The following is a 27,485-nucleotide window of genomic DNA, read 5'->3' as shown; positions in this document are numbered from 1 at the left end:
TGAATGACCCCACGCAGACGTGCCAGCGAACGCTCTGGAAGGCAGGAGCCATCGTCAGAACAATCTTGGCAACAGGAGAAGGCAGCGGCAGGCAGCAGCCCGGGGTAGGGAAAGGAGAGGAAGCTCCTCCAGCTCCAGCTGCTAAGAAGCAGCTGGATGGGATCCCTCCGCTAATTGGCAGCTTGGCCGCTTGCAAAACCGCTCTATTGACAGGTCGCGGAAGAGCGTGCAGGCTAAACGAACAAACCGGAGCGAAAAACACCCCAGGAGAGGGGACAACGCAAAGGTCAGGTGGGACATCCACAAGTGGAGACAGCCAGCGGGAGGGAGAAGGTTTGGGAGGAGAGAAAGAGAAATGACAAAAGTAAGTGAAAATATTAATGTATATTCATATAAATGGAAAGCAAAAGAATCACTAAAAATGATGTATGGACACACGTTTTTCTAATAACCCCATCACTGCTATCATATAGCTCAGTGTCATGACAACATTTGGAGTCTAGAGACGACATGATTAGTATATATTTATTCTAAAATACACCATGCTCATTATGTTACAACTTATACACACTGTCAACATAATTGCCTCCAACTTTTTCCCCAGTGCAAGTTATTATTTGCTGTAGGTCCATAAAAACAGCTGGACACTGTCAGATCAGACTTGATTAGAAATAGACCACAGTTCTGTAAAAAAAAGAAAATTCTAGCACTCGCACACTAAAGTAACATGCTAAAGGAAAAAGAGCACAGGAATCGTGGTCAGATTTAAAAAAAGGAAGAAAAGGAAAGCCTAGGACACTAAGCAGGAGCAAGGCTAAGCTGCAAACTAGCTCGTTGCATGAGTATTTTACTTCAAAACATCTGGACTAGAAAACTGATTATGTTCAAAGAACTGAGGCTTCTCGTCAGAGCACGTAAGCAGCAGGAAAAAACATAGGCAGTACACAAATCTGCAGCAAACGAACTTGCAAGAAATAACATTTCCTTCTTCCAGGAAGCCAAAAGAAGGCTTGACCTTGGCAACAGGGTTTTGTGAAAGAAACACTGGGAAATAGAAATTTCTTACATTATTATCCCTCTAAAAAGCCAGGATACCTAGTCGTCTTTTCAACATTATTCTACCTGGAAGCCCTCCCTGCCTGGTAGTGCCTCCTCCCAAAGGCTGTGCAAACCAGGCCTGTTACGCTGCCCACCATTCCCATCTGAAAATGCAGGAGATCACCGGTTTCCAGCGTTTGTCTACGAAACACATGCAGAACAGAAACTCAGGAGGCAAGCTGGAAGGCATGAGCCAAAGCGTCCAGTCCACCATGCAATAAAACATTGCTGGTGACCTTCTTGCAGGACTGGGGTACAGTGAAGCTCTACCCAGTGGAGGGTAGCATTTTCCCTAGGTGCCTGTGCAAGAGGTATGTTCAGTTTAGCACACTGTTATTTAATACCTGCTGCAATGAAAGAATTCCCGTCTTAAGGCTATTTCAAGGTCTCTGAAAGAATTTTAAAGAACATCTGAGAAGGCTATATTCAGCCTTAACAGATTGGTCTCTCTAGATAAATGGCAGTGCTTTTTCTTCAACTATGTTGTGTTTTTGTGCATCTGTAGCTAATGTGCCTTGTAAATGAGCACTTCAATAATGGTAGTTTATAAATGCCAGACAGGAACATTCATAAAAATCCCACGAAACCGCTGCCCTGCATGGTCACTCCGGCCTTGTGCGGGGAGGGAGCCATGGTGACGAGGACAGGAGGATCTTTATACCTGTGTCCCCTTTTCACCCCTTGCTGAAATCTCTGTCCTCTGATGCAACTGGGGACCTAGATGAGAGAGTCTTCTAGATTATGGACAACATCTTCAACACAATCTGGAAGCGGAGGGAAAGCAAGTAAGACTGATTTTCTCTTTTTCTTTTCAGTCTTGTCACAGTTTTCAGAAACACATAAAAATTTTTGCTCTGGTACCTGAAGCTCATCTTCTGGTAGAGACACGAATAAGGAGCTCAGTTCATGTTGGTGGAAAGACAGAAGGGAGAGATCAGGATTGAATCTGGAGACAACTGAGACAGATTCAAGGTTGTATTTGCAGAACATGAGAAATTTGGAGCCAGCCAGTCCATGGCTGAGTGTGTTCAGCTGACACATTTCTGGATTTGAAGCAGAAAGCCCAAGAAGAGGCTGGCACAGCCAAGCGGCTCCTTCTGAAGAAGACATTCACATAAATTCCCGTGAACTCAGACTGCTCACTTCCAGTCTGCTGCCTCATTTGCCAAGGAAGAGCTTAAGAAATATAGCAGTTTTCAAGAATGTGAGATTAATTTCACTCCTTTTCTGAAAGTTATGTTGTCAGTGTATCAGATAGTATCAGTACACTGAATATGCAAAATTTAAACATAAAGATTCCTTAGTGTGGCAGTGGAAATCAAAGTAACATCTGCGATATCTTACTGTTGGCAAATCATACTCAAAAGCAATAATGAGACCTGAACAAGAACAGGGCAGAAACAACCTTGCAGAGTCTTTATCATTCATGGTAATATAAAGGTAACATGGGCTGGAACTTCGCTTTTAATTCAAACTACTATTAACCATGCCCTGATTAACAGTGGTCCCAATGATGCATTCATTTATGCAAAATACCCATGTTACTTTGAGTTCCCACACATGCTTTCAGTCCACTCCTCATTAAACAGCAAAGCGTTGCATTTGACTGCAGTCTCGGTAATAACAGCGCAAAGCCCCTTCCGCTGTGAAGGGAGCATGTCATCTATCAGCTACCTCACTGCTAATCAGAGTAACGCAGCAGCAGATTTCCACTCATTAGGAAATTCACTGAACACACCAACTCAACCAACTAATACAAAAACGTCCATCAGATTGTAACAACTCTCAGTAACAATTCACCTGGTACAGATTTGAATAAGGACCTAAAGGGAAAAACTCTCTATTTCTATTGTCAACTGTTTAAGCCAAGCAGTTCCCCCACTGCATTTTCTTTCCATGGAAAGAACCAAAACCCAGTATAAATTCATCGCAAGTGGTAGCAGAAAAGACAGCTAGAAAGATGGTTCTCAACTCAAACAAGTTTACTTTACAATTTAATCTAATTATTTGTTATTTTAGCCATTTCATGAGGTTTGGAGAAAAGAATCCACTGTTTGTTTCCACCACTGGCTTGCTTTCTATTTTTTTTTTTCTCCTCTCCTCAGAGGATAATTAACTCACATATGTGTAGGTCAGGAATGTATTTCCATCACCCTTTCAAACTGCCCCTTGTGAACTCAGGCTGCTCAGCCCCACCAAAGGATCGTTCAGTACTAGCGTAGGCGTTTGTTCCCCACGCGCAGAACTAATGGGTGCAAGGACTCTCCTGCCATTGCAGAGCAATGCATTCAGCCAAGGGAGGAAGAAGGATGAAGACCACAACAGTCAAGACACCGAGAATCAAAGCAAAAACTCCCAGGGCCCTACGAAGCCTCCCCACCACGTCACTTTATGAACTTTGCAGGAAAGGAGCTACGTAAAACGTCACTTACAGCTCGGTCACGTCTTTGGGAATCCCTCTGGGCAGGACGCGCAGCCCTTTGTTGCTGCAGCGCACCACCGAGTCCAGGCAGGTGCACTGCGGGGGACAGGGCGGAGAGAGCGAGCAGCTGCTCTCGTCGTTACCTGCGGAGGAGAGCACCCGGCGTTACGGAAGGAAATCAGCTTTACAGCCTAGAGCCTTCAGAGATAACAGCTTGCAAGGACCAAGCAGGGACATCCCTGAATCTGTACAACCAGCACAATATTTTAAATTAGCTTCCAATACTTGGCATCCACCTGATGATGCAGGTTCTTGAGGCAACAAGCAGCATGTTGGACTTGGAACACAAATATTGGATGCTAATATTTTCAAAGAAATAATTTTATCCAAGTGGTATCTACTACTGTGCAGCTTTACAAATTACAGTAAATGAGTTAGGTAAAACCCAAATCTGCCCCCACCTTCCGGATGCACTAGCTGAAATGGTGAACTTTACCAGAATGTTACCCTTCAACTGATCTACACAGATGACATTCACCATTATGCGTTACAAGACTTTTTTAATAAAGCTTTCAGCTGTTAATTTTGTATTTTTTAATGTCAGCCTGGCACTTCATTTACCATTGGAACTGAAAAACTTCATTGTTTTTCACGAGGATAACTGAGCCAACAACAAACTAAGCAGCATACTTCAAACTGCTGGTGATCCATCTGTGCACACACAAAAATATCGACAGTCTCCAAAAACAGATTCGCAGTTCCATAAAGAGCAGATTAAGTCTTGTAATTGAGGAACAATAGGGTCTGTGTAGAAGAAACCAAGTCTTTGAACTTGAGAGCATTAAAGCGTGGGTTTTCCCCCAAAATAACAGGCTTTGCAAAACATAAGGCAAACGCAGCACGTGAAAGGCAAGTGTCAGTGGTGCCTCCCGTAGGTGACGGTGACGGTGGAAGGAGGCACGCCAACGCCCGCGGGCCAGGGCGGCCCCAGCACCGAGGCACGCACGGTGCTGCCTCCCGATCATGCAGCTACCATCCTCCGGGGCCTTCGTTCTTTTTTTTAAAAGCTGATGCAAGGACTAATTGAGACAGATCTGCTTCTTCCTCCTCTCTGCTGGATACACCCAAGAGCATTGAGATTACAGAGCAAGACTGGCGCTCCTGCCACACAATGGAAGAACTGTCCAAAAATGCATGGCGAGGGAGCCATTTGTACGCAGAGCGACGGAGGAGCACAGCCAGCCTACAGAAGAACAGGGAAATTTTTTTCCTCCTTCTCCCCAGCTGAACTTTACTACTAGAAACAAAATTCAAAGCCCTTCATAAACATGCTGAAGAAGCAGGTTTCTCTAGCATATTTGATTTCCCCCCATATTCTGCGTTTTACATGCTGCCACCAGCTACCTTTCCTCCGTTACGGCCATCTGAGTGTCCATGCAACACAGAAAGCTAAGTGTGGAATGTTATTTTGTTGCCCAGGATTTTTTTTTTTCCAAACTAAAAGCCAGTCATTCTTTAGTGACTAAATGCGGGTCCCGAGAGCCCTGAGCCCGAGCCCCTGGGCCTGCTGCTGGGCTGCTGGACTAGCACAGGAATTCCCTTCTGCACTAAGTAGGAAATTCCCATCGCTCCTACAGTCTCCTCAGAGGGATGACAACCTGCAGCTCCAGTACATCAGGACTTAATGAGCGACCACAGCCTGCGAGGCAAAGCAGCAGTGGATTCATCGGTTTTTCTCCTTATGATGATCTCTAAATTCTGCTTGATCAGAAGAGAGAGGCAAGGGTTTTGCCTGGAGAATGCAAACCCTATCAAATGTTGCATCACTCATTTCTCAGTGTTTACCATCCTCCTTCCTAATGGGGGAAATTTCTACAGGTTTTCTGTTTGTTTGTTTTGTTGTTGCTGTTGTTTTTACCTATATGGACACTGCAAAGAACTAAGCATCACAGAGTCATTTCACGTAGTATCTATTTTTTTTCATTTCCCTATATTTATCCCTGCTATTGCTGAAATTGAACAACCCCCAAAATCTAAAAGACTTTCCAAACAACCATCATTTCCACTGGCTTTAAAGAATTCTAACCAGTTCTATGAATAAGGAAGTGGGAGGAAGGGCCAGGATTATACTATGTTTATACAAAGCAGAGCATTTATCTACCAGCATATATGGCCAGGGACAGACTGGCACGGTTTAAGGAAAAAAGTTATTATATTTAGGTGCAGATGGCAGAAATGCAGAAGCTGGAAATCAAGAATAAAAATGAACTTCTGATAGGGAACGATGACCCTCAGCTCTGGATAGCTGTCTCCCTCACCACTAAACTGAAAAGTTCACTAGGCAGCATTAATTGATAGGCAGGGAGGCCTTCACAGAGACGTCAACATTATCATAAATGCCAAATCTAGTTGGATTTTCTTACCATCACAGGTGAAGTCCTGGGCATCGACATCTTGGATTGGAATATCCTTTAAGAAAAAAGGTTTCAAGCAGCGTGGATTTCCACTGACAATTCGCTTCTTCCTCAGCCATTTTCCCAGCCAAGCCAAGTGGCAGTTACAGTTAAAGGAGTTAGCCAGCAAATTACTGAAATGGAACAAAACATAATTGCATTGAACATGAACATACAGAAATACTTAAGTAACTACGGAAAGATGAGGGGTTCCAAGCCCAACCTCCTTCCTGCCATCTGTTTCAGTGAGATCCTGCTCTGCTCTACGGATCAGGCATTTTCTACCCAGATTTTATATTGGGACCAGGGTTGTAATTATAATATACGCACACATGCATACATATATATACACACACATATATATAAACCAAAGTACTTACTGCTCAAATTCCTTATTTAGATATAGTTATATCAGCACCAGGGCTGTGTTTATGGTGTATTTTGACTCAAGCTACAGCTCATACTCAAGTCTAAACTCACCTCACACATTACATCCACATATCCATGACTTTAAGTGTGATTCCTCAGGGAATGCTATGGATAAAGTTTAGCCCCACTATACAGAAATAGTAAGGATAGCACACTGTATATGTATACAAATATACATATACACACATATATATATTCTTCTGAAATATGAGGCAGCACTTGAGCAGGATGTAGGCTTGAGCCACTTCTCATCCAGCTTTCTAAGGTCAGTGTATCTGCAGTGAAAAGCATAAGACCCACCGGCCTGTGAATTTTGTGAAGCCTACATGAAATCTTGCTACAGCTCCCGAAATACCTTGCAAATGCAGCTGCAGCCTAGCTGAGGCACTGCGGTGTGCAGGACCCAAAGTAACCATTCGATAGCCTCCCTGCGAGGGAGGGATTCTTAGTGCAACTTAGGCTAGCAGTTTTTAGGAAAGGAAAGCCCTATCCACCCTGTCATCAACCAGTGAAAACACAGAGGTCATAGCAATTTCTCTGTGGAGCACCTGTATCATAGATAAAGTCAGTACAGAAAAAATATTACTCATTTGTATTTCTTAATAGCTTGTGATCCTTGGAATGAAAGGCGTGTAAGGTGACATTTCTTTTAAGCAATCATCCTTCTAAGCTAATTAGAATAAGAGCTGAGAGTCTTCAGGATAAAACTGTTAATGGAGTCCTGTACCAAAACGCCTATACATAATTTGTGTCTAAGATATTTTTATGACTGAACTTCAGATGAAGGAAAGAGGCTGATGTTCCTGGTGAAACGGAGATTGACTATCTTACATACAAAGCCAGGGAGAATCGTCTCGGGTTGCCTCATGGAAGAAAAATGAGCTGTCAGAGCCCTATGTCTGGAAAATGAGGGATCCAAACTAACGTTTATGGAATTCTCACATCATATGTGAATACATCTGCGGGTTATCTTCTCTCTGGGAGAGAAGAAGATAATAATGAAACTCCTCTATAGGGCAGCATATTTTAAAGATGAAAAAGCTAAAGTTCTAAAAGAGTAGGTTCTGCTCACACGCACTTCAAGTGCAGGTGTAGTAGCTGAAGACCTTAGAAGTCTTCAACTGCAAGATACTTTTACAAACCTCAACCTATAGTCAAAAATCACATCAGACTTTCAGCCAAACAATTCCTTAAGAACGCAACAGCACTGAAGACAAAAACATCTGGTGCAGCTGAGATGTGGCAGTAAGAAAACAAAGCCAAATCAATTGCTAAATTACAGAGGTTCTAGGCCAGTATCACATACCCGCGGTATGATTTACAGCTGCTCACTGCATTGCAAAAAAGCGCACCTCAATCACTGCAATAGCCTGGAGCTTCAGGTGTGTAATTCCATTGGGGTCTAGTACAAACTATTGAACATTACGTAGAGGGGCAATGGGATGGGAGAAAACTCAGCATAATATTTAATAATAGATATAACCCAACCTAGTCATGATGCCTAGGATTCAACAGCAAGGCTAATTCAGTGTGTAAAGGTCAGAAAATGGATGGGTTACAGAGGGGCTTTCACAGAATGTGCAGACAAGCACTGAAAGCACCACTCCAAGTCTGGTTATATTCCTGCCAAATTGTTTTCCACTTCCTTTAATGCATAATGGGACTGCATGCAGGATGCCTTGTATATTTTCCATACTGACACACTTTGGTGTGAGCAGAGGGTTTAAATGAAGTGCTTAAACCTCCAAAGCTAAGTGAACCAATGCTTCAAAGGCCATTTGTTCCACTGATGGAAGAGAGTGAGATCACACTCACAGAGCAACTTCCATGACACAAATCCATGGAACAAAATAAGCCACAACCAGAGGCAAACAGCAGGTGTATATATCCAGGCTTCTGAATAACCCACAGCTCCAAATGCAACATTTTGCACATCTAGAGCATCTTCTCAGGACATATCAAAAGCCTTCAAAAACATTCACGTGTTCAAACTATAAAATGCTCCCATCAAATAGTAATTATACCCATTCTACAGAAGTTGCCTCGACTTAATGCGCTACTGCACATTAGCTGAGCAGCGGTAACTATCCACAAACCCTCCTTCACTTCTTGGCAAACACAGGTTAACATACAACCTAAAATTTACTAAATTCTTGGGAGTAGAACTGGAATTATGTTTCTCTTGAGAAGTTAACAAAAAGTAAATTCCTACACACAAAATGAATAAACAGAGAAACAAATCCATCGTTTTGAAAAGAAAATAAATCTGGGAATAAAGGACAAATTTATCTTCTCACACGTTATACATGTCCCCTTGTCACCTTCAGCACCACCTACATTCTTTCCTTTGCCCAGCTGCTTTGAGCAGCTTGATCTTTTTAATTCTAATTAAAATTAAAATTTAATTTTAAATTAAAATTTAGATTAAATTTAAAAACAAAATTTTGATTTTTTTGCTTTTATGTAGTATGAAGCTGACACATATGCCCACATACATGCTGTTTCCATGGCAGATTTTGATGCAAGTCTTGGAAAAAAACATAAGATCAAGGATCTCTAACACGTCACATTCGGCAAGAGCTTCCCTAATTTACATGTCAAACAACTGAAAGTTTGGAGAGACCAATGCAAAAGCTTTATCTTTGAATGGGGCTATTCAAATAGAGTTCTTAAACCACACACAGTAATGCTGGGCAGTCAAAATGCCATAAAAATTAATAATTAGTAATCAGACTTCCTACATCTAAAATAATGATTCAACTACTCACACAGAAGCAAAGCAATCAAGCTTTTAGCAAAGACATCTTATTAACATTAACTTCATAAGTATTTCATCATGGATATAGGCATATTTTTAAAATCAAGGGTGAACAGAAGTCGTGAGGAAAGAAAAACGCATATCCAATGACAAGTATCTCTGTTAAAATTTGCAAAGAAGCTATAAAATATTAAATATTTAAATGAATTCTGGTGACCTGTTAGAAAAACCTACTGAAACATATCTGGATATTGTTGAAATTAGGCAGGAAATATATCCTAGAATATAAGTTAAGTTTATACTAGAATCGTTGCATGTTTAATTCATGGAAGAACAGTTCTGCTTGCAAACACGCCCACCTGACTGTGTAAGGACTGAAAGACATTACTGAACAAAGTATATGCAGAAGTGCAAGTACACTTGAAACTAGTATGCCAAATATCTAATTTAAACAGTAATAAATAATTTTAAAAAGCTATTTTTCTGCAATACTTCACAAAATAGATGTTTTTCCCCTACTCAACACCATTATAGTCTCGGCACTGTTTTCAGAGCTGTGCATGTTTTGATAACATCAACAAGGCTGACTCTCAAAGAGGTAATAACAAAAGGAGCAATTTTTTCTGAAGTTCTGTAAATATGGCAAGATGGAAATGGAAAGAAAGGTTAAACTTTGTAGGAATATGTGGCTCATATTAATAGATGCAAAAATGAGTCATTACAAAAAGCTGACAAACTCACAAAGCGTGGGTTGAACAGGAAAAGTAGTCACACTATACATCTTCAGTAGTGTTATTTGATATAACCACCTACAATGGAGTTCTGTGAGGAAATTAACACTTCTGCATTTTGCATTTACATCTGAAATAACATTCTGGCCTTGAATCGAGGTCTAAAGAAGTCAACAGCACTCCTTCTCCTGACTTGACTGGATGCTGGCTCAAACACAGTGAAAAAGTGTCAAAGAACAACCTTTCTCATCAAGGCACAGCTAGGAACCTGCCATGACGGACACGATTATAACAGTCAGTGCCAGAGCAATGCAGCCTAATTATCAGCAGCTGTAACTGTTGATGCTAGAAATTGTAATTTCCTTTATCTGCACCTGAACGATATACAAAGAGGAAAATCGGCTGTCCTCTAAGAAAACATGACAAAGCCATTCCAGTGCAAACAGGGTAGAGAATTCATAGACTAATTCAGAGCGTCACAGCTATGGAGGGACCCACAGAAGGAAACACAGAGGACATGGTGCAAGAAGCAGGCAGGCAGGCCGGTCCACGGGCATGGCTTGCAACACAGTGAGGCCTAGCTTTTGGCCAGTACTACTTGATTTGACCTGTGACTTGAAAATGGACGATATAAATATCAGCTTTGTATGAATACACTATGAACTTCAAGAGGCTTTTGGGCTAGGAAAAAGAAATGGTGGAAGAGCCTGGGTTCTTTATGCAGCACTGAGCTCATGTCAGAATGAGAATTTATTTGCTGCTGAAAAGTTACTAACAAAAAAATTGAAAGTGTGAGCAATGAAACAGCTGAGACTCGGCACTTCCATCTTCCCCAAAGCCTTTAAAAAACGGATACTGCGAGTAAAACACAATGGAATCTAGTTTCAAAACCAGAAATGCGATAGCACCAGAAGTTTGTTTTGGTTGGACAATTAGGATGTGTTTTCAGGGCAGTGTGAATGGAATTAAGCAGACAGCTTCCATTAACAGCTCCATCAGGCTTCCCTTTCACAGCTGGAAACAAAGACCGGACTTTCGCTTCATATTTATCAGCCTGTACTTCATTAAAATGGACACAGTATGAAAAGAATGAAAAAATATTCAAAAAGCATGGGAAATACTTCAGAGCTGTGCTGAGAAATAGCAGAGAATGAGCAGAAAAGCTTAGGTAGAGATCTTCAAATTCATGTTCAGCATGAACTTTTTTGGGGGGGGGGGAAATCTAAGCACTGGCTAGTAAACTTTATAGATTTTTTCTGATATTTAAATAATTTAACTGAAATCCAAGAAACGTTTTTCCAGAACTAGACTCTAACTGAAACTAAGGCAGCTTCGGAGAGCTAAAGTGTATGGTGCACTTGTGAACCTGCAGAGGTTGTTTTATGTGAACTATTGTGCACGGCACTAGGCTAAGACAGGGTAAACAGCAGTCATCTTGCCTGAGGCTGGCAACATCCAAGCTTTTTCAGCCACTCTGTTCCAATGTTTTTTCTGAATCACACCTTGAATCCTTCAAACCTGCAGTTCCAGTAGAATGGGTTTTTTCATTCTCTAAATTAGCTGAATTTAGGTTTTCCACATATGAATAATTAAACATTTTGATTTTGAAACTCAGACACTGTTTTCTTAAAAGGAGAGCATGGAATAATGGTATCATGACATATTTGAACCACAGAAAGACAACTTACATCGTAGACAAAGAGACTAGTGTGCTGAAGGCTCCAGGGGTGATGGTGCTGATGTGGTTGTCGTACAGGGAAAGCAGCCTCACTGAGCTCAGGCCCGCAAAGGTGTCGTTGTTTATACAGCTGATAGAGTTGCTCCTCAGCATCCTGCAAGGATTAAAACAGGCAATTAGAACATTTGGGAAGGGGATATAATTTCAGGAGAGGAGGTGATGATCAATAGAAGCTAGGCAAGCACTGGACTCTGTTTGCGTTGATTGCTGAAGTACAACACAGCTAAAGGAAGGCAAGACTCATGTAAACGTTGAATGAATTCATGAAATCACGAATTTAAAACACATTTGTTCCACACATCATCAGAAGCTGATGGGAATTCCACATCTGAAATTAGTACTGAAATTAGTAGCAAAATTATGACTAGTGACAAACCTGTAGTAAACACCCAAGGGCTTTAACTTACTAAGTATCTGAGAGCCACCTAAGCTGTATTTCAGAGACCACTTGATAGGGACCGTCAGAAATGTGTGACCGTAACAGTACTAACTGCATTACTTCTCTTCCTATCATGTACACTTTTGTAATCCACACACTGCAATAGTATGGAAGAAAACAGCATCCCTAGCAGGAGTCAAGCAATAGCTTAGGAAAGATTTCCAGACCAAAAGCAGGCTCTGAAATCTCATTAAAATCATTAATTGACAAGAGAGAAAGCAGTAACCATCCTCTAAAATGCTCTTTGCTCAGTGCTTGTACCAGATGCTGTGTTTTGGAAGATGCATCTCTCTGAGTTGTTATGGTAACAATGTACTCAGTGATAAAGCCTAATTAATCTGAAAGGCTACAGTATCGTGTTTCTCTTCATAGCAAAACAGGCTGAAGAGTCATTTGTTACACTTCCTGCCAATCAACATCTGGGTCTGTGAACATCACTACACAGTTGTGATATTCCTACCTAGGTGAAATATTATCCAGTAATTAAAGTCTATCACCAGGAATCCACAACGTATCTACAGCTCTTGCTGTTGCTGTGAATTGATCCTCTAAACTGAGGAGAGTTAATTCCTTGGCATCAAATTCACATAGTGAACAATGAATTCAGACTCCTCCAGAAGTCTGGATTTAAATCTCAGATTGGTATCAGCCAGCTGGGCATTTAGATACTACATCAGTAGACACTTTAAAAAAAGACCAAAGAGAGATTAGATGCAGCCGGGAGGAAATTCACTTTGTAATCACAGACACGTGTTGCTAAAGGCCTGGCCATAATGCCTTCTTTCACATCAATGTTCTCTGAATAGAGTTATCATGGCCACCACTGTCTCAAGAGTTTTGGTGTCGCAACAGCGGTGGAACCAGGTCAGAAAAGAATCGCAGGGCACAGACATAAACCTTACGCAGAAGGTACAAAGCTGGTGGAAAGCCAGGTCGAGACCACAAGCTCTAAAGGGAACAAGGTGGTATACAAGTGAGCTAAGGCCCTTATCGGCTTATGTCACTTTTGGAAACGCACAGACAGAAGCAGTAGGAAACATTTTCTCAATTCCATATGTGAAGCATTAGCCAGCAGTTCTGCAAGACGGGAAGACTGGATGCCAACCCATCTTTCACAGTGATTTATTACATTTCAGGAAACATAGAGTCTTTAAAAATTGGACGGTGATACTGTCAATGTGGCTTCTTCATAAAAGGCCAGAATTTTTATGCTCAAATTCGATTAATGGATAGAAATGTATGTCCCTCAAGCCAAAAACCTGTGGATTTATACCACAGTACACCATGCGCTGCGTGCCCTTCCTGAAGGAAAACTTATACTTACGAATCCTCATTTCATGCTGCGTATATTTAGACTGCTTTATCAGCTAGGGGGAAATGTAGGTCAGGTCAGCAGGACAGCTTGAATGTTAAGTATCTTTTTATTAAAAAATGCTGAATTTTGTTCAGGAGCACTGCCACAGGCTGCTTTACAGCATGAAAATTAATTTAGTATCTATGGACAGTATTTTAAATTCCCTTAGTACAATGCATACATTAAATCAAAGAACAGATGGCTGTAACTACAGAAAAATAATGTTAAAGGAACAGCAAAAGAAAAGTTCCCTATTTGCCATTACAGGCCAAAGTCCTCCAGGTGAAGGTTGGATTTCATTTTATACCTGAGTAAGGAGTGAAGAAAATGTGCTATGATACTTTGCAACATAAGAAGCATTTGCTGCTAATGAATAAATTGCAGATTTTAAATTGCCTCTGGCATCCTAAAGCCTATTTACTGAGAGCAGCCACATAATCAAGTTCTTTCTTTCTACAGCAGGGAGACTGTGCAAGAGCAGATATTTTTCAGGTACAGATCACACAGATCATCTGGCACGAGTCTTTGCGTCATGTGAAGCCCAGTCCCTGCTTGCTCCTCAGGATTGGGGAGAAGGCTGGATTAGATGCCACCTTGAAATCCTGCCTGGCCTTATTTTTCTATGCATTTGTGATACTTTGTCCCAATATAATTTTTAAAAGGAAAATACATTTTTAAAAGGAAAAAAAACAGTTCTTTTCGGTTTATGTATGAGTGTTAATTTTCAAAAGCAAATTACAAAGTTGGGCTAAGTGCAAACAAAATATCAAACTGATTTCTTAGGCTTTTGTGTTCTGCGTCTCCTACATGCTCTCTCCAACCCCAGGCACAGTAATATTGCATCCAAGCATAATTTTATGGTACTCTCTATGGGCAAAAAAGAGTGTGCTATGGCTAGTCCAAAACCAGGCGCGTGCTAACCGGCCGCTACATCTGTGCAGCCTGAATGGCCTTCTGCCAGCAGGGACTGCAAGGGCTTGGCTGTGCCCACCTAGAAGCGGCTTATAGCTTTACCTGCCTTTTGGTGGCAGCAATACCTTGAGTCTTTCTTTTCCCCTAACTGCCGATTTCATATCGTTTGCAGGATCTTAAAAATCTTCTAGACTCCTATCCTTCTCCAAGGTTTGGTTTAAGCAGGCCAATAATTTCAATTTGCGGGGGGAAAGGGCAGTGTAGGGTTGGACCACTAGACAGGCTTGCATCTTCCTACATGCCCTTTCTTCCACAGGAAATAATAATAAAAGTATTAAATGATTAAAACTATCTAAATTTGGCACATGACAATGACATTGTTCCTGCAACTCTTGGAAACCTGCTTTTTCACAGAAATAGCAGATAAATCTCAAATCTGCCCAGCACTATAATTATACAGAAGACTTCATGACAGTGACACAAGACCCTGCCTTAGGGCCTAAAACCAGGGATTTTAGCAGGCACTGCTGACCTTGAGCACTCCAGCTCAAGTTAGAGAAGAACAGAGAAAGGCAAGTCTTTGCACTTACAATGTCTTCAGCCCTGTGAGGCCTCTAAACATTCGTCCATGCACTGATTCCAGTTGATTCTCTGTCAAAATCAGTTCCTGCACTCCTGAAGCCCCATCAAATGTGCCATCCCGGATCTCCTTGATCTTATTGTTGCTCAGATTTCTGGAAGGGGAAACCAGTCATAATAACAGAGAGATTACTGTTTTACTCCAAACATACATCATCGCAGTGGAAGGAGACAGTAAGGAAGGATATCTTCCTTGAAGCGAGCATCTAGGGAGACGAGCATTCGGCAAGGACAGCACGCAGAGGCTCAAACGTAAACGTACTGAACTTCCAAACAGTCCCCTTCAGGCTTCACAAACACACTTGCATCACGTATATCTGGAACATTCAAATTAGTGGAATTGCAACCTCTTACACCTGACCTCACTACAGCTCACAAGGACCTTGGGGCTACCAGAAGTGGAGTTTTATAACATCTGGTCCATAGCAGGAAACTATGGACCCTGCTGGCGGCTGGGTGCTCATCTGGCCAGAACAAGTTAATTAATGGTCACTACCATTGAAATATGGACCAGACACTGATATATGGACCGTGTTTAATTAGTGTACCAGCACCTGTTTTAGACCTCAGCATTCGAGTAACATACAAAACTGTATGGCATAGATCTGATGCAAATTATAATACGTGCACTCTCAAACTCCCGGACACTTAAATTTAACCCCACCATTCAAAATGAAATGAGTATCACTTAATTCTCAACCACATCTGCAGCAACACGCAGATTTATTTGCTAAATATTTACTCTGCATACCCAGTCTCAGGATGTTTGCTTATAGATCAGCAGTGCAGAACTTCCATCTAGAAAGTCAAATGAAGTTCTGAGGAAATGCAAAATAAATCTTCTTCTGAATATTTCATATTTGTGAAAAATCCAGTGAACAGAAAACTTCTGAATGACAAAATGTATAAAAATAAATGACTTTTAATTATTTAAAATGTATATAGAAGGCCTAAAGCACTTTAAAACTTTGGGTCTTAGTCCTTCAAGCATCTACAATGATGCCCTGTATAGATTACAATGAATAATCCTATTTGCTTAGGCTTATGACAGGAAACACTATTTCTGTTTTACTGTCTACATTAAAAAAGAGAAAGTAAAAGATATTCTGCTGCTCCAAAGAGGACACCAAATTCCAACACTGTTACTCATACGGAATGACACCGTATTCCAGAAATGATCCCACCAGAAACGCAGCATGAGTAATAGTTTCAAAATCCAGTTCCAGGTGATATAAACCAAATGACAAAGTATCAGATTAGCGCCTGGGCTACTCTGCTCAGGAGAGCAGGCAATTTCGTTGGGATACAAGTTGACAGAAGACATGGCACAGGACAACTTGGCCTCCGATATAATTACTGGGGGTCTTGCTCTTTGCAGAAGTCATCACTTAATAAAAAAGAAAAAATTGAATCTTGGAGGTATGTTTCATGTGGGAAACTTGAGTAGGCTGGTTTATGTCTGCTGAGCAACTGTCAGATACTGGCCATACGGCATGTGACCCATCACCTCTTGTGCATTCTGTGATCAGAAGAATAGGAGCATGCCAGCAATCAGCCAAAAATGAAATAAAAGTGTATATAAATACTTACATGCAGGTTTTGCTTTCCAGAAGTTTTGTGCATTGTGCTAACACTCACACGTAGAGTTTATGTTCAGTGTCAAAGCAAGCCCAGGAAGGATATTCTGACACATGCATTTAATTTTGTGGCTCAACTAGTGTCTACTGGAAATGTTTATAGCTTAGCATCTCTTTTGAATCTTGGCATAAATAATTACTCCCAATGACTCCTTTCCTGGTAAAGATCATCCCGTGATGTATCTTTGCACAAAAATAAAGGAATAAATAAGCAAACGTTTGTGGTAGGAAGGGAAAAGGAGTTACTGTAATACACAAAGACTTTGATCTTTGATTCACAGCTTGTAAACTGACCTATATTGCAGTGAAGAACTTTTGTTAGTTAGCTAGTTTTTACTATCTAAAGGATATTTAGTCACACATATTAAGAAATGGGTGCAATCCTAATGGACGATCAGATACTCAAGATGGAAAAAGTGAACAGTGGGGAAGAAGGCTGGCCATGAACTGCAAAGGAACTGGCTCCTTTATGTAGTCCAGCCAGTCTGAATTTTCACTGCAGCCCAAGAACTTCTGTAGACAGGCAACTTCATTCATTTCACTCAGCAATGCCTGATCATTTCAACAACGTAACATTATCCAGAAATATGCTAGTAGTTTCACAAGAACCCAATTATATATACTTTTCCCATGAAAAAGATCTGAAAATCTGGTATTAAATGCTATGGTGAAAACAAAATTGTAAGACGGAGAAAAGACAAGTTTTACGATAATAAATAGGTAAAGGAGACATTGCTCTGCAATCCCAGTAGGCTCATCATTAACGTAGACGTTCTGCCAAGCTGGATTTCTTTATTTGCCTTCCTGAATTAAAGTGTTTCTTATCAGAATGCAACAAAAAATTGGTAGATGACAGCAGTTATTCACTCCAAAAATCTATCCTCCCTAAGGTCTGATCTACTAGAAGAGTAGACATGAGAAATTACATACGTTTCAGCCCAGCTTTACTAGCAAAAATAGTCAACTGCTGATAAAAACCTTGAAAAATAAAACCAGTGAAACTTCTGCCTGCTCTGCAACTCAGAGAGCCCTAGCCCATCTTTCCCAACACTAAAGTAATCTTTCATATGTGACCATGGCAAAAAAAATTATGTTTTCCTATCAGAAGAAACTTCCGATAGACTTTACAGCAAACTCCCGTTATATAAAAGCCTCATATCCCCTAGCAATGCTAAGCTTCTGTTGGGAATTGTACTGGATATAAAGGAAGACGTTGGAAAAGAAAATGAGTATGTCTTAAGATACCTATGTCCTCTGGCAGGACTCAAATGGGAACCTACAGTCAACCTGGACACTGAAGAAGGCTTTTGTTTGCTTAAGGACTCCCTGATTTACTCTGGTGATAAAGATTAATCCTATTTCCAGACTAATATTTTGGGAAAGAGGTCAAAAGAAATCATCTGGAAAGCCCAGGGTTTACTTTTTGTGGGGCTCTCAATAGGAAATGAGCAGATCTAGGAAGCTATCAAGGTGACATTGTTCGCACAGCTCACTTTTCAGTCAGATTTATTTACTTTAGGGCTAAAATTTATAATAATATTATTTCTGTTGATTTTATAACTTCAACACAGCTATGAAAGACTGAGTTGGATTCTATTCAGACTTAATAAAAGCATTCATCCTGTGTTAACTGCTGGGTCAATTTTAACATTTTCTCTTGCTATTCATCGCTGTGTTACGGGCACAACTTCCACACTAGCACAACCGCCAAAGCACAGCCCAACGCTGAACACTGGGGCTCAGCGTACATTTTGTACCTTTTGCATTTTAACAACACGTTCTGAGCGGGGTTTTCCCTAGAATATGCCAGTCTGCTGGTGGTTTGTTTGGAGTTGTTGATTATATTTTTAGAAAGAAAAACACAACACAACCTTCTGGAGGAAAAATTTTTGCTGAGAAAGTTTCACAGCTTCTCCCAACAGTCTGGCTGCCTTGGAAGGGACAGCCCTTCCCAAAACTTTACTGAGAAAGCCCTTTTTTCCCCTGCCACAAAATAAAGTCTGTTACTGTATAACAAGTGACAGATGACTGCAACTTCAATTGCCGTGGCAAAATTTATGCACAGGGGAAAGAATAGCAGGTAACGGCAATTTCCAAGGAGAGAAATTACTTCTACTTCCTCAAGAAATTTGAGATTCTGTTTTTTTAAATGACTTCTAGTCTGCAAACTTTGTCATGACTCAATTTCATTTTGCACCTAAAGTGAGTTAAATCCTAGGCCGACACGTCATCCAATAAGATTCAGACTAGGCGGAATATTTACAGGAGAATTAAACCTCAAAAGGTAATTCTGTATTAGAGGTTGGGGGTGGCAGTACTAGCTATTGCCAAGACACTTCCATCGTAAGACAGGACACTTCCCATTATAAGACTTTATTTTGTGTTCATTTTGTAACACTGGCAAGATTTAGCAGAATGAACTGTCAGATGTCCCTTTCAGGTTTTCAGGTAGAAATTTTTTGGTTTTCTTTTTTCTTTTCTTTTTTTTTTTTAAACAAAAGAAGGAAGTTCACCTATTTCAGGAAATAAAGCTACTCAAAATATTATTTTCCTCATATCTCAAAAGTCTAGTCACCTTTCCTTGAAAAGCCCCAAGCACTCCAATATATTACAATTTCAAAATTTTGAATTTGTGATATTCATGCTGGTGTTTTACTCCAAGGCTACATCTTCCCTGTGAAAATCTGTTAAGATTTGGCTGAATTATAATTCTTTAATAAATAGCACAATAGAGATTTAAGATTCCTGCCACAATTTGAGCAGATTGCAATACATATTTTATAGAAAATTTGCATTTTAGCAGCTAATTCTCCAAAGACTTTTTTCCCCTTAGGGATTCTTCTAGCTCAAGAGAATGCAGGACACAGCGACTAACTATGCAAAGTACGGGACTGGGCACGCTTCGCTATCCAAAAATTCACCCTAGTCCTCCACGGCAGTAGGCAGAAGTAACTTGCTTGGCCGGGTGGAGCGGGGACGCTGGACAGACCTGCAGAGGCTACCGAAAACAGCTCCAGGCAGTGAGCTGGGGAGACTGAGCCCGGGGCTGGGAGGGGAACCTGGCGTGGCCAGAGCGTGAAGGCGAGAACAGTTCCCCATGGTTGCAAAAGGCAGAGGACGGCGGGACCAGACACCGGCCTCACGCGGACACCCAACATGGAGAGAAGAGGGGCAGCACTGAATTGAGGGACCAGGAATCTAGCAAGGGACTGGGACAAGATTCCAGCTGAAAATTATCCTGTGAGTATACAACTAAAGACTATTCGAACACATACGCGCTGGAGAACCATATGTCATGTCAATGCCATGACACTGAGCACTTCCCTTCAGAATTCTACCGAAAAACCTGAGAAACTGCGCTATGCAACCACACGCATCCAGACATGGGCAACTGCCCGAGCTCGAGCGACAGAAGAACACACACCAGCATAAATCTGGAACACGAGCAAAATGCGGATCTTCCTCAGGGTCCAGTATTATGGACCACCTCAGAGTATGTTGTGTAAATTATGAACCAAAGCTACATTTAAGCATAATATAAGCTGAGGAGACACCAAGATGAAACACCACTCATGAGGAACAAAAGGCTAATGACTCCCCCAAATTATTTTGGAGCCTTCCTAGCTACAGTGGAAGTGAGGGACTCTTAAAGGACTTTCTCTGCAAACGTCTTTGATGCATTTGCCAATGAGTCTTAAATTGAGGTGAAGGACAATGAGCAGGCAAATTCAAATATCCATCCTTTCAGCTCAGGCTAACCATAAAAAGGCAATTAACTTGGCTACCTCAGCACTGTTCATTTCAGAAAAGCAGGAATTGCAGAGATTAAGAAAAAAGCCTTGTATCAGTATCTCCTGTCAAAGGCGATTGTCGCCAATGGCCTGCCAGCACAACGCTCTGAGCACTCTCCTTCAGCCTAGGAACATGTTCTTATATCTGCTGTTTCCTTTAACACTTGAACTGGCAAGGAGTATGATAAGACTATGTCAATATTGCCCATCAAATAACAGGAGAAATTTGTGTCCCATATACACCTGGAAAAACGGGAGCTTGACCAGTGTTTTTCCTCCTTAATTTGAAACAGCAGCAGTAAGTGGCATGGCTTAATGAAGAGCGCCTCTATCCCACCGCTGCCACCCGCACGGAGCTGCTGCAGTGGCACTAGGAGTAGCTGAAGCCCTATCCACTGTTGTTTCCCTATACTGACACTACACCCCTGTCTTGCATGATGGAGAGAGGCCTACTAATTAGCAGGAGGCTACTCAGTACATGTCAAAGAATAACATACAAGGAAAGAGGGCATGTGCGTTTGTTTTTCCTGGAAAATCAGAAAAAAGACGTCTGATCCCAGCTTTTCAAGAATCAAGCCACTGAGTGACGTTGTGGTTGAAATGTTACTGCCTTACACGGAGCAGCATCCTTTTGAGAAAATTCCTCTATTCAAACTGAGATAGTTCTTTACAACACCAGGGAGAAGCCAAGAAATGAGCTCAGCTACTAAGGGTAGCTAAAGAGCTTCCTGCTTGGAGGCTGCCACTAAAAATCCATAGGAGATGACACTTTTTTTATGAAGCATAGGGCTCTCTTTGTCAGAATTCAGCCATATGAAGTGCACCTGTACTCCTGGGTTCTCATCTCCTGCCAAGAAATAGAGCGGAAAGATTTTTTTGTTTCGCAAGAAACCAGCTCTTAAAAACTCCATCATAACTGCTTCCTGCTGCATTTATGCATAACCATAGAGGCTTGTCGAGGCGCCTCACACCTGAGTGACTGATGGAAACGGGAAGGACAGCACCACAACCAGCCTGCAGCAAGCCTCAGATCGAACGAAAGAAATGATTCCAGCTATTACATCTCACTGTTTTTCAAAACCTAAATCTTTAAGGTCTGATGAGGACAAATGCTTTCCCATTTGTGTATACTTTTATACGTCATGCATTGTTCATTGCCATTTACATTAGGCAGCTATATATTATGGACAACAGCATGCTACAACGTCAATGACTCTTTCTAAGTGTGCTGTAACGACAACTTATGGATCATTGATAAAATTCTAGGCTGAAGTATATGACTAATTCCCAGGTCTGATGGCCCATACTTGCACAAACACACCTCCCACTCCCAACCTGCAGCACGGCAGCTCAAACTCCTGCAGAAATAAAACTGACATAAGAATCACACTATAGCTGTCTCTCGAACCCCTGAGATCTTACACAGCTTCAAATGGTTAGGAAGCTCCAGATGGCCAGCACCATGTGTGTCCTGAACACAGGACAGAAAGCCTAGATTACCTTGAATTTAGCAGAAGCAATAAAATTTTATGAAAAGTAAACAGTGGATAAGACATTATATGTCATATGACATAGTGTCATGGGGTTAACACTTTAAAAATCCATTTAGAAAACCAATCAGAAGGTGTCTAATGTATTATCCTCTTTTCAAAACACAACTCTTATTAAATATACACAGAAACACTGATCTCTAAATTAGCAGCTTGATTCTCTGCTCCAAAATAGTAACAACCTAAAGAAGGTTGTTACCATCATCTATTTCTTGTAATATCATTTTCACTTTGAACTTTTGGCACAATCACCCTATTTGGAGTTCTATTTCAGATATAATGTGGCCTCGATAGTTACATGAGGTAACACATTCATAAGACAAAAACAGAATACTAAACTTGGTGGCCATCTCTAATAATAAGCATTAATGGGAATGGATGCCTGGACTGAATTCCCTTCAAACGCCATAAGTCAAATTTAGGAAACACAGCCTAAAGAATACCGGCAATACTCCTTTGTCACTGTGGTTTAACTGGGCCTGTCTAACAAGAACTCATTCAGTTCCCTTAAATTCACATTAAAAAAGTGAGTTCTGCTACTGTGGTACTAAAGTATAAAAGCTTCATCCCTTCCTCCTTCTGCACAGTATAGGGCAGGATGTAGACTTAAATATGCTAACAAGCAAGTGACTTGAACTTACATTTTTCTGAGGTTTGGCAATTTCTTGAAGAGTCCGATAGCTTCCAGAACAGAAATATCATTGTCATTCAAACGCCTGGTAGGAAGAAATAAAAAGATGTTTAGTGCTTGACAGATCTCTCTAGATATCTCCCTGTGCCATACAAGAGAGCCACACAGAGAATTATGACCTTTGTTAAACAAGATACTGTCATCTCTACCAGACTCCCAGAGGCAAGAGTCAGACTTTCAAGGAAAGGGAACATATAAGACTATCTATAGTAAAAGCTTAGAATTCCTTTAAGAACACGATGCCAAAGGACAGTGCCAGAACGCCACCTTCTTTCAACGGGCAGGACACGGGATGAGAAACCCTACCCACACAAAGCCAGAGGACATGCACTAGCTGGAGGTCTGTTCATGTAAACAGATGGGATCTGATTTCAGGTCCTTTCCCATGTAAGGCTACTGTTCTTCAAAAATACTGCCAAGATCACTGCTTTGGCACGTTTGGGATGCAAAATGCGGTCTCTGATTACATATAGCTCATTTTTTCTATGTAGATACTTTCTTGTATTTCTGAAAGTCTCTCTTTTTTCTTTCTAGACTTCAGATCAACATTTTTGTGGGAGTTTAAAGAGAGTATTTTAATACCATAAAGAGAAAAGCAACACAAAAAGAAAATTGTGAATCTCTTCAGATCGTAATCTCTCAGAATCTTAAGTTACCAAGTAATAAACTTGTTTTCTCATACTCTTTCTAAAAGCATATTATGTTCGTAACTCCTAAGAATCTCTAAAAGCAGATAAATTTCATAAGATCACTTGTAGCTTAACAACATACTAGTCACAGTGAGAGTCACTTCACCCAGGTAGCTGGCACTGCTGACATGGAATTAGTTCCTCATTACAAATTTCGGTCAAAAGAGTTAATCCATTTCTTAAATAAAAATGACCAGATGCAAGGAGAATGGACTCAAAGGTAGAAGGGAGAGGCACCATGTAAACATCTCTAGCTTAGGCCACATGACAGGCCAACATTTCAAGACAACATACACAGGCAGCTGATGCACAGGGCCATGGCTCCTTTCTTACCTCCACATTTAGCATGATGGTTAAGGAAATCAGAGAGAAGCTGTGGCACTTCTTTGAATTCAAGTCAACTTCCTCTACTCCTTATAAGCATTAGAGTGGAAGGTGCCTTGAAATGGTTTGTGTCTATAGTCTTTAAAAACCAGGAAAAATACATAAGAGGTCTTAGAAAACCAACAGGCCTTACTGACCACATCTCGGAGAGCCAGCACTTACAGATCAGTAGTATATTCAGGAAGGTGACTGGGTAATCGGGTTAGTTTTTGGTTAGAGCAGTCTACGATTGTTCCCTCGCAGCGACACTTCTCAGGACAGACAAGGTCCATGAAGCACTTCCCGGTGAATTTGCTTCTGTAATCCTCTGACCCTGCAATGAAAGGAAAATATATTCCAGCAAACAGCTCCTGATAACTGCAGCAAACAGAGATTTTGAAGAATCTATTCTTGGCACTGTCTCCTGTCATCTCCCAGCTCCTGCACACAATTTTAGTACTTGCCAAAGCCTTTTGCTCAGCTCTTTTTCAAATTACTCCCAAGACCAGGCTCTGTTTTTTCACTCTTCTCTTGGGAGATTAATTCCTTGTCTAAGAAGTTTATTTGTTAAAGCATCTTTTTTTAAGCACATATAATTAGCTGTTGGGGTCTGCTTCAAGGAGCTCCACCAAAATCACTTTTTCCCATTTGGTACTTACTCCAGCAACAAGGAAAAGGGGTCTCATGAAAGCAGGAACTACCTTGGAGCATTCAAATGACAAAGGAGTTTTAAAGAAGGCATTTCAAAAACAACTTTTTAAGACTTCAGCTCTTAGAGTTATCCTTGAGAGCAATCTCGTATGAGAGAACCTTGCCAGTTTTCCAAAAGTTAGATACCTTTATTAACTATGTTAAACAAACAGCAGAGGAAAATAGTAGCAGTTTAAATCATTTTCATTTTAATTAAGGAACAGGTAGACCATACTTAGTGAGAAGCACTCCCTAATGTACCATTACACTGTGATTGCCAGACCTTTTTGACTAGGTTCTTGACCCATTCTAATGAAATGCATTTCCAATTAGGCTCAGAGAACTAATCTGTCCTTTTCAGGCTTGTTTTTTTCTCTTTTAATAATAGGAGGTTGGAAACTTGATCTCTGTGCTTCAAGGAACCAAGAGTATTAATAAATGTGTATGTAATCAAAGTGTTGCCAAGACAGACCCAGCCATGCAATACCTGCCTGCTCACTTCGTATTTCATAATGGGATCACCAGTCGTCTCTGCAAACGCATGTAATGCCCGGTGAGCAGAACTACCAGTGGGTATTTTTAAATTTTCCAGAGTCTTGAAAGTCAATTGCAATTGTAAAAGGTATTTCTCAAAGTCAAAAATACTCAGCTGAAAGTGCTAACTCGAACAGGCCAGGCTTCCCCAGGAACAATCTGAACAAGTTCAGTTTTAAAAGAACCTGAAAACATCAATAAAAACTTAAACCTGAGCTGCATTTTGTTTTGAGAGAGATGATGACATTCCTAGCCTGCTTCCCCTTTCCAGACTGATAAATACACCGCCGCTTGTTTTATGACCACATACTACTTTCTGTAAGAAAAAAGGAATCACCTAAAGCCACTTTTATTTTAATTTATGTTACATATTACCTCCACAGGGTGATGCAGTGAGAGCAAGCAATTCTGCAGGCAGTGTAGTATTTTGATTCCACAGATACACTTGGGTTTAGTTTTGAAATCCCAAACTAGACTATGGGAAACGGATTATGCACAGCTTTGTATATTACTGCTTCTGTGGTGCTAAATACTTCACGGGTTATCATGCTTCTTGTAAATTAAACAACTAAAGTGAGATCTAGCTATTGTTCTTCAGCTTGATGGCAGTGGACACAGACTGCAGGAATACTCGAAACTTGAATCAAAAGTCTTTGCACTTCAAGACATTTTCATTAATTTGAAATGACTTAAAGCGTTAGGACCACTGGGTATTTTAAAGCATTCTAAAAATACACACTAAGCGTTTCCCCATACCCCCAACGTTTAATCTCCATCTTTTCAAGAGAGTCTTCTGATTCTCAGCCCTAAAAACTCCAACCTTGACAGTCAGGCTAAAACATCAAGACATGAACATATTATAGCTGATTACAAGAACATACAGCTATTCTTTCTTAGGTCTACGAAAAACTAGTTTTGGTTGATTATGATTCCTGGGAATAGTGCCAAAGCATATGATGAACAGCTATCAGGACCAGAATTTATTAAAACTGCTATAATTACACTATACCTCGAAAGACTCATTACAATTTCTCAGTGATCAGAAAGGGATGTGGAAATCCTGAAATTAACCCTTAAACAAATGCTTCTATTTCTCATTGTCAAAATGTTCCTTGAAACAATAATCACAAATGTCATGAAGTTACACAGGGTAAAATTTTATTAAGTATAATTTTTAGTCTCCTTATAGATACAAGGTTCATCTTGCTATGGAAAAAGGACAGGAGAGTAGGCAGAATGATCTGGGAAGGAGAAAAAGGGGCGTATAGAATTAGAGGGTGAAAATTGGCCTTTGGTTTTCTTTCAGGCTTCTTGGCAGAACAAATACAGAATATTTACCCCAGGTGACTGAGCAGCCTGACTCTTGGGGTGTGGACCGCGTTCCTGTCCCCACCGCATCGGCCACGGGGAGCTGATGTCGCTGGGCACCTGGCCCCCATAGCGGCGCTTCTGGCAGGTGAACCCGCTCCGCTCAGCAGGGACAGAGGGAACAAGCAACGCCTTCCTACTGCTCTTCCTTTCTTTTTTTCTTCTCTTTTTTTAAGAACGGGTCTAAATAAGAGTTACCCAGGGAAGCACAGAGTCAAAAGTAATGAATTGCATGTATATGCTCATCAAGTACTCAGCCATCCATTAGACTGTGAGATGGCAGGAATCATCTGCCAAAGACTAGGTAACATTTACTATTTGACCTGAGCCTTGAGATCGCTCAGACAGGTGGCTGCTCTACTGAGTTATTCCCATCTGGGATACTAATGCAAAATCCAGCCATCTGCTGCAGAACTAGTTAAGTGCGTATATCCATTTCTCCACACCAGGCTTTATCAGCATCCTACGGCAGGGCTCTGAGTGGAGACGACGGGGCTCGGGAAGCACAATTAAACGTCACATGCATGTATTACTTCTTGCAGTCTGGATAATCAGCTGTGGAAAGCCATGGAGAAGAGATGCAGAAGAGGCACACAAGAAACACCTGACTTCATTTTACTGTTCCAGATGAACCATTTGGCCATTTCATTACACCTGAAAGCATGTGCAGCCGGCAGCTGAGAACTCTGGGAAACTCAGTTGAATGTAAAACATGACCCAAGGGTTTCCAGTAACTTCCCAAATTAAAAAGAACTAAGTTTGCTATAAAATGAGTAGCCAAGGCAACAGTTAAGGCCTGTGTTTAACTGATAGCAATGGTGTTTATCCGAATTACTAGTTACAGCAATAACGTTTTCACTTCACAGCTTATGCAACACCACTATCAGGTACCAGGGCATTCTAATACTGCAATATTACAAAGCGAACACACATGTCATATTGTAAAACAGTACGTCAAGACAAAGAAATATCACATTTCCACACACCGAAAAAATTTAGGTGCCTAATACCCACATAGAGAAATTAAGTAGCTGAGACAAATACTTTTTTTCCCTATTTTTCTTTTTAAGCACTGTTTAGCAAACCTGGTTTCAGCTTTTAACACTTAGTAATTCCCAAAGGACTCAAAACGAGTGCTAGATGATCTGTGCTACTGGAAAAAAACTCAGGCTATCTCATCAGGGGCTTGTGCACTTACT

General features: G+C 40.9%; 1 protein-coding gene across 3 annotated transcripts in view; it reads right to left on the bottom strand.

Moving 5' to 3' along the window:
- The window catches only part of SLIT3 (slit guidance ligand 3), a 509,126-nt gene that overhangs the window by 93,999 nt on the left and 387,642 nt on the right, over positions 1–27,485 (bottom strand). For all 3 annotated transcript variants that reach the window (XM_026098439.2, XM_064520837.1, XM_026098440.2), the window contains 6 exons: positions 23,878–24,028; positions 22,593–22,667; positions 14,925–15,068; positions 11,580–11,723; positions 5,944–6,107; positions 3,531–3,663 (listed from right to left, as the gene is read on the bottom strand). In XM_026098439.2, coding sequence (XP_025954224.1) covers positions 3,531–3,663; positions 5,944–6,107; positions 11,580–11,723; positions 14,925–15,068; positions 22,593–22,667; positions 23,878–24,028 — 811 coding nt within the window. The remainder of the gene's footprint in view (positions 1–3,530; positions 3,664–5,943; positions 6,108–11,579; positions 11,724–14,924; positions 15,069–22,592; positions 22,668–23,877; positions 24,029–27,485) is intronic.

This window comes from Dromaius novaehollandiae, chromosome 15 (assembly GCF_036370855.1).
Source record: "Dromaius novaehollandiae isolate bDroNov1 chromosome 15, bDroNov1.hap1, whole genome shotgun sequence".
NCBI lineage: Eukaryota > Metazoa > Chordata > Aves > Casuariiformes > Dromaiidae > Dromaius > Dromaius novaehollandiae.
Note: the sequence above shows the minus strand (reverse complement) of the source record. Positions and strands in the feature narration are given on the sequence as shown.